This window comes from Camelina sativa, chromosome 6 (genome assembly GCF_000633955.1).
Source record: "Camelina sativa cultivar DH55 chromosome 6, Cs, whole genome shotgun sequence".
Taxonomy (NCBI): domain Eukaryota; kingdom Viridiplantae; phylum Streptophyta; class Magnoliopsida; order Brassicales; family Brassicaceae; genus Camelina; species Camelina sativa.
In genome coordinates, this window is record NC_025690.1 from 20,256,099 (window position 1) to 20,264,953 (window position 8,855).

The 8,855-nt window shown below is 37.4% G+C and overlaps 3 protein-coding genes across 4 annotated transcripts; 2 read left to right on the forward strand and 1 right to left on the reverse strand.

The window, feature by feature from the left end:
- Positions 95 to 1,621, forward strand: LOC104792512 (adenylate kinase 1, chloroplastic). The gene is made up of 4 exons (XM_010518683.2): positions 95 to 485; positions 791 to 931; positions 1,034 to 1,306; positions 1,397 to 1,621. The coding sequence occupies exons 1-4, from the start codon at positions 201 to 203 to the stop codon at positions 1,538 to 1,540; spliced, it is 843 nt and encodes a 280-aa protein (XP_010516985.1). The 5' UTR covers positions 95 to 200; the 3' UTR covers positions 1,541 to 1,621.
- LOC104792513 (WRKY transcription factor 44) lies at positions 3,174 to 5,677 on the forward strand. Of its 2 annotated transcripts, none has more exons than XM_010518685.2 (5): positions 3,174 to 3,455; positions 3,806 to 4,043; positions 4,142 to 4,264; positions 4,349 to 4,995; positions 5,080 to 5,677. In XM_010518685.2, exons 2-5 carry the CDS (start codon positions 3,831 to 3,833, stop codon positions 5,381 to 5,383), a joined length of 1,287 nt encoding a protein of 428 aa, XP_010516987.1. In that variant the 5' UTR covers positions 3,174 to 3,455; positions 3,806 to 3,830; the 3' UTR covers positions 5,384 to 5,677. The 2 variants fall into 2 exon arrangements, with proteins under 2 accessions (XP_010516987.1, XP_010516986.1); XM_010518684.2 differs by having other exon boundaries at positions 3,183 to 3,455; positions 4,343 to 4,995.
- LOC104792514 (40S ribosomal protein S5-1) lies at positions 6,408 to 7,979 on the reverse strand. Its single transcript, XM_010518686.2, has 4 exons — positions 7,778 to 7,979; positions 7,054 to 7,325; positions 6,738 to 6,941; positions 6,408 to 6,635 (listed from the first exon to the last, which is right to left on the reverse strand). Exons 1-4 carry the CDS (start codon positions 7,868 to 7,870, stop codon positions 6,581 to 6,583), a joined length of 624 nt encoding a protein of 207 aa, XP_010516988.1. The 5' UTR covers positions 7,871 to 7,979; the 3' UTR covers positions 6,408 to 6,580.

The window sequence follows — 8,855 nt, forward strand, 5'->3', positions numbered from 1 at the left end:
TCTGTTAGAAAAGTCACATGCCACGTCGGATAAGTTTAGGGCAAAACGGGAAAAGAATCTAAAAAGATCCTTTAAAAGAGCATATGTTCGTGCACGTTCTTCTTTAGGGTAAAAAGCTCTCAAATCTCATCTCAAGCTCACGCCAAGCCGCTGCTTCTCTCTCTCTCTCTCTCTCTCTCTCTACATTTCTATATCTGCAAATGGCGAGAGTAGTGCGTGTGGCGAGATCCTCCTCCCTATTTGGCTTCGGTAACCGATTCTACTCTACCGAAGCTAGCCACGCGTCTTCGCCGTTTCTTCACGGCGGCGGAGCTCGTAAGGTTGCTGCGAAAGATAGGAATGTTCAGTGGGTGTTTCTCGGGTGTCCTGGTGTTGGAAAAGGTACTTACGCTAGCAGACTTTCGACCCTTCTTGGTGTTCCTCATATAGCTACCGGTGATCTCGTCCGTGAGGCGCTAGCTTCTTCTGGACCTCTCTCCCAAAAGGTGCGACCTTTTTCTCTTTTTGCTTTCTCTTTTCTATTACTGTGATTGAGATTTGAGATGAAGATCTCTTCTATGTTCGAGTTTGGATCCAAGTAGTCTCAAATTAACATCTTTTCATTGGATCTGAAGGATTTAATCTATCTCGTTACAGATCTAGTGACCTAACTCCATTTCAAAGTGTTTCTGATTACATTTGATTAGCATCATAACGGATCTATTCGTATACATTAAAGTCAATGGCTTTGTTTTGTTTCTTTGCATAAGAGTTAAAAGACTCATCATTTGGATGTTTTTGATTGATGCAGCTATCGGAGATTGTAAACCAGGGGAAATTGGTGTCTGATGAGATTATAGTTGACTTATTGTCCAAGAGACTTGAGGCTGGTGAAGCCAAAGGTGAATCAGGGTTTATTCTTGATGGCTTTCCAAGGACCATGAGACAAGCTGTAAGTTAATCATTGGTTTTTACATCTTTAAAGCATATTGAGAAAGTTTTGATTATCAATCTCCAGTAACAATTTCTAACACTGGATTGTCTTTTGTTTCAGGAAATACTGGGAGATGTAACTGACATCGATTTGGTGGTGAATTTGAAGCTACCTGAGGAAGTTTTGGTTGAGAAATGCCTTGGGAGGAGAACCTGTAATCAATGTGGTAAAGGTTTTAATATCGCACACATCAACTTAAAGGGTGAGAATGGAAGACCTGCTATTAGCATGGATCCGCTAATGCCTCCACCTAACTGTATGTCAAAGCTCATCACTCGAGCTGATGATACTGAAGAGGTTGTGAAAGCAAGGCTTCGTATATACAGCGAAACGGTAAGACTATATATTGTCGTTTCCAGTTCAAGTGTATAAAATTTGATGAACTATCAAGTGTTTATTAGTGTCTTCTTTCTATATATGCAGAGCCAGCCTCTAGAAGAATACTACCGTAACAAGGGAAAGCTAATGGAGTTTGACTTACCTGGAGGCATCCCGGAGTCTTGGCCAAGGCTATTAGAAGCCTTAAGGCTTGATGAGTACGAAGAGAAACAGTCTGCCGTGGCATAGTTCACAATCAAATCTCCCCGGTATTTAAATTCTTTGCATGTGGAAGACATATGCCTCATCAATTTTGTGTTGGAAATAAAAAGTAAGAAAAAGGAACACCTTTAGATTGTTTTTTACCTCAATAGAAATAATCATACANAATCATACACACTTGCAAACTATTATCTTTCCACGGGCCCGTGATTTCGGCTCCATGAGAGAAATTTTCTGTATCCAATGATTGTTTGAGCTTTGCTAGTTGATAATACAGGATTGTATCAATACATTTACACTACTTGTTATGTGCATCGTGTTCAATCTTTATGCTCTTGTGTGATATGTTTTGTTGGTGAATGTGATGATATTGCGGCTGGCCGAGCTGGCTGGTTAAAGAACTCAACCAGACAGTAAAGTAAAACAGTCGCATACATTAAAAACGGGAACTTATAACCAGCTCTTGACTGTCCTAGAATTGGCGGTGCGGGATAGAAATGTTCCTTACATCATCGAATCGATACTAATTATTGGCTCTTCTATATTAATTATTGCTCTTTTACTGTATGTGATCGTCATCACCTAGCTTATGTGTTTTGCGTTCGCGTCTCTTAAAAATATAGGGTCTTTTTATTCTTCCGACGTGAGTACAAATTCTTCTTGTGGACGATGTAATCAGATTCAATTAAAAAAGCTAAACCGGACGTAGCTCGTTGCATTTAAAATCACAAGGAACAAACGTGTAGTTTGGTTGATTGAAAAGCTAAACCGGACCTAACCCGTTTCACTAAAATCACGATGACACATTGTACTTCGATTGCCTTGGTAACGCAAGACTTAGAAGCCGGTTTGCTATTCCAGTTGTGTCAAACAAAGCTTGTAATAGTTTTTAGTTTCTTACGCGCAATTCTATTGTTCAAACTCGATTTGCTATTCACTGTAAGAGTCAAAAACTTGATAAAACATTATTTGTTCAAGAACGGGATATATTAAATTAATACTTTAAAACTTGACTAATGCAAAACTTTGGAGGAATCATATAACAAGACAATGAAGAAGTTGAGATGTGAGTTAATAGGAAAAAAGTGATTTATACATAAAGCTGTGTACAAGTGTGTTTATATACATACATTGATTAAGCTTCAACAATCTTCTTAACTAAGAACCTAACAAATTAGTTAGACAATTAATAAATATCAACTCTAATATATCTGTTGAAAGTCCAATATCGTTGAATATTGCAAGCTAACAAAGAAAAACAACAATAAGTTGTTTACATAAATATATATATATATATATATATATATATATATATAAATGATCATTGGGCAGTGGTATTTAATAATATTTTACTTTAGAGTATGGTTGGTAAAAAAATACGAAAGGAGACAAGAACAACGTGATTGTAATAAACCGGATATAATTTGGTTTGGTTTAATTTTAGATAAAAAGATATACAGGTTGGTATGGTTCTGTTCACGTGTTTGCTAGGAACAAAACAAGTTGGCGCGCGTGTCAACAAACAATAAGACATGTTTTGGTCGCTGTGACCTTGTCTGTCAACTAAAAAGCGAAACGATGGCGTTTCTATTCTGGCAACGTTTTCCAACCAACTTTCTAAACTCAACTAACGTTCAACGAGTGACCATCTTATTCTTCCTCTCATCTCTGTCTCATTCCTTTTCATGAGCATCTTCATCATCAATATAGACTAAACGGACCTTGATCCATCCAAAAATTCCCTAAAGTGACACGTGTATACGTTACAGTGTCGGCCAAAGCTCAACGAACTCTCTTATCGTACGAAGGGTATATGAATATCATCATATTGCAATCATCGTAAACCGGATTCGGATATGCTTCTTGGATCCTAACTCTCTTGAAATAGGGTTTCCTCTCAAATCCTTTTCACAAGTTCAGTTTTTTTTTTGGCATTCTCACCGTGAGTACTACTTACTACTTCGATTTCTCTCTCTTTTGGCGTTTGTGTTTTTTTTTTGTTATGATTGTAGATTATATGGGCACATGTGTATCATCAAGTTTCTTTTCTTATCTTATTATTTGCAACTATTTTTCAAGTTTTATAGATCGAGAGATTTTTTATGATTGGATTTGGGAATTGATGTTTCTTCAATCACTTTTGTTTGATCTTTGATCTTGCTCCACCTTTTCCTTTCCTAAATTGGGCAAATGAGTTTTGTCTTTTTAAGTTATAGATTAACGAGTTGGTCATAACTTAGAATCATGAGAAATATCTCTTACAGAATGTGGAATACTTGTTTTTTTGTTCAGGCTCGGCACTAATTAAGGTCGAGCAATGGAGGTGAAGGAGGTTGATAGAGTGATAATAGCAAAACCGGTGGCCTCGAGGCCTTCTTCAAGTTCTAGCTTCAGGAATTTCACTGAGCTTCTCACTGATTCAGTTACCGTATCTCCTCAATCTAATTGCAATGACATTGTAGACGCTGCTATAAGACCAAAGACTTTGAGGTTCAACCAGCCAGTTGCAGCTTCGGTCTCATATCCACGGGTATCTATCGAGTTGTCTCTTAAATTCTTGTCATTTGTTATCTTCTTTCTGAATCTTCTCCATCTTGGTCTTGACTCAACTCTTTCTGATAATTTTAGGTTGAAAGAAACAATAAGGGAAATGGAAAGTCTTGTGATGATTCAGATAGCAAAAGCTATGTCGTTTATAAACCCAAAGCAAAGCTTGTCTCCAAAGCAACCGTCTCTGCATTGGCTAATATGGTAAGTAGCTTCCAAAGCTAAAAGAACACTGACTACGGATTTTTCGAAGTCGTTTTAACACTCTTTTGTTTTCTTTAGCTTCAGGGGAACATGCAGCAGACTTGGAGACAACCCGAAGCAGTAGCCTATGGGAAAAGTGTGAGCCAAGGTACATATCGAGCGGGTCCTAATCTAGTCCAGAAAGTTCCATCCTTTACGGAACCAGAGACATCTGTTGGGGACAGATCTTCAGTGGATGGATACAACTGGAGGAAATACGGACAGAAGCAAGTTAAAGGGAGTGAGTGTCCAAGGAGTTATTACAAATGCACACATCCCAAATGTCCGGTGAAGAAGAAAGTAGAGAGATCAGTGGAAGGTCAGGTTTCAGAGATTGTGTATCAAGGTGAGCATAATCACTCAAAGCCGTCTTGTCCTCTTCCACGGCGCGCTTCATCAACAACCTCTTCAGGGTTTCAGAAACCACCAAAAGCGGTTGCTTCTGAAGGATCAATGGGACAAGACCCTACCAATAGTCTCTATTCTTCTCTTTGGAGCAATCAAAGCAATGAATCTTCTAAAAGCAGAACAGATAAGATGAATGAGGGTTGTGTTATTACACCATTCGAGTTTGCGGTTCCAAAATCGACAAATTCGAATGCCGGAACTTCGGATTCTGGTTGCAGAAGTAGCCAATGTGATGAAGGCAGCAACGGAGGAGAGCTTGATGATCCAAACAGAAACAAAAGAAGGTAAGACTAGGGATTGTTTCAAACTCTAGTTTATGTGTTTGTGTTTTTTGCATTTCTTGTATTGAATTTGTATTTTGACAACAGGAAGAACGAGAAGCAAACGAGTGAAGCAGGAGTATCGCAAGGCTCGGTGGAATCAGACAGTCTTGAAGATGGATTCAGGTGGAGGAAGTACGGACAAAAAGTGGTGGGAGGCAATGCGTATCCAAGAAGTTATTACAGATGCACGAGTGCTAATTGCAGAGCAAGGAAACATGTTGAGAGAGCGAGTGATGATCCAAGAGCTTTCATTACAACCTACGAGGGTAAACATAATCATCATTTGCTCTTGAACCCTCCAACTTCCTCCTCTACTCTTCCTTTTAACTCTCCACAGCTTTCTAAGTAACACATTTTGATGCATTCATGCTTTCTCTTTTTTTCTATTTCTTTTTTGTCGAGAAATAGAAAAAAAGAGAAAGCAAATTGGTATACACAATCACCATTTGCTCTTTTACCCATTTAGCTTCCCACAACTTTCTAAGCAATCCATTTAATCCCATTCATGTTTTTTCTTCGATCTTTATACCACAGTAGTTAATTAATCGTGTGAATCTATTTTTATTTACATAAAGATTGTAAGGATAAGAAGACTGATGTTATTTTAACAAAACCAAATAAAAAAAAAAAGAGTTACATTTTAGGTGTCCTCATGATAGAATCAAGAAATTGGTATTGTAACTTCCTACATGGATGGTGGGTTGATTGGACTCGAGAAATTTGGTTTCATAGTGCCATTTCCTTTTTTCCCTCTTTTTGTTAAACATAATGCACTTTCGACTGATGTGCCTCACTTACATTAGTGGTTTATCGAATCCACTAAATCCCCTAACGTTGGTATCGTACTTCTTATCCAAGAAATAAAAGATAAACTCATAAGCTTATTAATGAGCTAACCTATCTGCTGCTAGATGATTATATTTTTGCGGTCTGAACTGAAGGGAGAAATAAACTAATACTGAGATCATACCTGGTAGATGGGGATTGAAAGGTCGGCCATGTCTCGATATTAAGAAGCCCTTCTGCGTCACTTGAGTATGATTTGTAACATTCTCATAGTCATGCCCGCATGTATAAACATGACTGGCAGCACCATCCAGGAATGTCACATAAATTAGTGTCAGTCTGTCATATGGAATGATTGCCAAACTAGTCAAGCAGCAACACTAAGCAGTGTTTAGTTGGGTCCTTAAAGATTCGAAATATTAGCCGAGTCTCAAAAGATATTTTCTTGGGTTGGAAGTTGGAACACAATTGCACCATCATTTACATTTTCTATTTGAAGAATAGCTGCAAATTGGAAACTATAATTCTTGAAGATGGGTACCATATATCAAACAATCATAATTTATAGAACTTCTAAATCAGAAATATATAGATGAAATAGTTTTAAATATGAAAATGTTTGATTGATCAAGATCCCAAGTCGATTCAAGCGTCAAAACTTCATTAAAGATAGAGAGATCATCTGAAACATATCCAAAGCTAATGGAAACAGCACAAAAACTCTTTGATATAATGCAAACATAAAGGAAAGGACGATCCCTTAACGATTGGCCTTGGCAACCCTCTCAATCTCATCTTTCTTCTTGATGGCATAGCTGCAAGAGAAGAGAAGAGCAGATACTATTATTAGCTTCTAACCGATACAAATGCAAAGACATGAAGAAACACACAATGTAGATGAGTGTGTATTTATTTACCTGTTGGAAGATCCCTTGCCAGCATTGATGAGTTCATCAGCAAGGCACTCAGCAATTGTCTTGATGTTTCTAAAGGCAGCTTCACGTGCACCAGTGGTGAGCAGGAAGATCGCTTGGTTGACACGTCTTAGAGGAGAGATATCAACAGCCTGTCTCCTAACCACACCAGCAGATCCAATCCTGGTAGCATCCTCACGAGGACCACTGGTTCACACAAAGAAAACAAACATCATGAGAAAAAAAAACGTTCATAGAAGAAGCACGCACGCACGCAAGAAAACAACAGGTTGTTTCGATAGCACAATCTTAAAATTACCTGTTAACAATGGCATCAATGATAATTTGAATCGGGTTGGCGTCAGTCAAGAGGTGGATGATCTCCATAGCATGCTTGACGATCCTAACAGCCATCAACTTCTTACCGTTGTTCCTTCCGTGCATCATGAGAGAGTTTGTAAGCCTCTCAACAATTGGGCATTGAGCCTTTCTGAACCTCTTGACAGAGTATCTTCCAGCAGTGTGGGGAACAAAGGTTGCGTGTTTCGCTGACTGAACACCAATGTAGTCAACAAGACTTATGTCTTTAACCTACACATCCACAGATACACAGATGGAAACAACAAAATTATCAGCCTCAATCTTTTGAAACACACACACACAGACACAAACAAAAAACATGACCTTTGAAGTCAATTTAGAGATCCAAACTATAAAAAGCCCTAATATATAAAAAAAACATCCCAAGAGCCAAATAAGTGTTATTAGCTATAGTGAAACAATTTGAACTAATTCAAACAATGAAGCCAATGTAAAGTACTCATATCAGAGCAGAGCAATCATTTCAATTTCTAGCACATTTCAAGAGATAAGATTCATTAACAAGGCTAGATTACAGCTGAATCTAGATTATAGAAGAAACTGTAAACGAGTAGATCGATTGGAACAGAACCAAAAGAGTAGCAGCACAATCTACGAGTTGTTGTTACACACACTCTAAAGAGTTTAAAGAGAGAGAGAGAGAGAGAGATGAGGAAAATTACATCAAGATCATCAAAGCTCCAACGGTTGAAGAGCTTAACCTCGTTGGTAAGCTGTTCTTGAATCTCAGCGTCGATTTCCACGGCGGCGGCCATGACTGGAAGTGGTGTAGTGAGGATTGAGGAGGAAGGAGGAGAGAAGTAGGGATCTTTTTTTTTAAGCCGCGGCTCCGCTCACGAATGAAGAAACCCTAGAAAACGAGTGAGGTGGTAGTAGTAATGTTCTGTTTATAAAATGGGTTTTATTGGGCCTTGATGTGTTATGATGTTGGGCTATTTGGCTTTGTTTTACTTTTTTTAAGTTTTTTCAGATTTAGATTAGAAGATAGATTAGTTTTGAAGTTAAAGTTATAAATGGGAGATGTTTTAAGCCTAACCAAAATATATACATAGAAATGTTTTTATATATCTCTATATTCTTGAAGAATACAATTAAATCTGGAATGGTCTAATATACAGTAGTTGTGTTAAGATACGACTAGTTTAGGTTTAGCGTAAAGTTTGAAAGCTCCTTTTTGCTAATTTAAAGAGCTCTTCGTCTGGAGTCTGGACAGTTTTATTCTTGTTTTAATCATCCATCATCATCATACGTTGGATTGAATAAGTTCTCAAAATGTCCACCACCAACCTGATTTATAAGTTTTTAAAAAAATACTATTATTCTTAGATACGAAGTTAGGAACAATACTTTCTTCTTCTTTATAATTGATGACCATACATACAAATTATCATCTTCTTTTGCTTTTGCTTTGTCTCACCATCCATCATAATATCATTTCTTATTAGCACTAATTCTATATTACTATCGAGCAAACAACGCATCAATTTAGCCATATATATATATATATATTGGCTTCGACGTGCGTCTTTTAGTGACTTTTAAATTATTACAAAGGAGCGTATAATTAGCGACAAGCCAAAAAGCATGAAATTTATATAATTATTGATACTGTGGCTTACTATTAACTTTTTTAACTCTAAATCTTGATAAAATTTTATCAAACCCGTGCGCCCACTCTATCAGAGAGACCAGCTTAGCTAAGAAAGACACTTTGATAGTTTTTTTTTTTTTTTTTTTTTT

Coding starts and splice junctions, on each gene's coding strand:
- LOC104792514 (XM_010518686.2), bottom strand. CDS start 7,870: ATGGCCGCCGCCGTGGAAATCGACGCTGAGATTCAAGAACAGCTTACC. Junction 6,942..7,053: donor ATTGATGCCATTGTTAACAG/GTAATTTTAAGA, acceptor TGTGTGAACCAG/TGGTCCTCGTGAGGATGCTA. Junction 6,636..6,737: donor GGCAAGGGATCTTCCAACAG/GTAAATAAATAC, acceptor CTTCTCTTGCAG/CTATGCCATCAAGAAGAAAG.
- LOC104792512 (XM_010518683.2), top strand. CDS start 201: ATGGCGAGAGTAGTGCGTGTGGCGAGATCCTCCTCCCTATTTGGCTTC. Junction 486..790: donor CTGGACCTCTCTCCCAAAAG/GTGCGACCTTTT, acceptor TGATTGATGCAG/CTATCGGAGATTGTAAACCA. Junction 1,307..1,396: donor TTCGTATATACAGCGAAACG/GTAAGACTATAT, acceptor CTATATATGCAG/AGCCAGCCTCTAGAAGAATA.
- LOC104792513 (XM_010518684.2), top strand. CDS start 3,831: ATGGAGGTGAAGGAGGTTGATAGAGTGATAATAGCAAAACCGGTGGCC. Junction 4,265..4,342: donor TCTCTGCATTGGCTAATATG/GTAAGTAGCTTC, acceptor TGTTTTCTTTAG/CTTCAGGGGAACATGCAGCA. Junction 4,996..5,079: donor CCAAACAGAAACAAAAGAAG/GTAAGACTAGGG, acceptor TTTTGACAACAG/GAAGAACGAGAAGCAAACGA.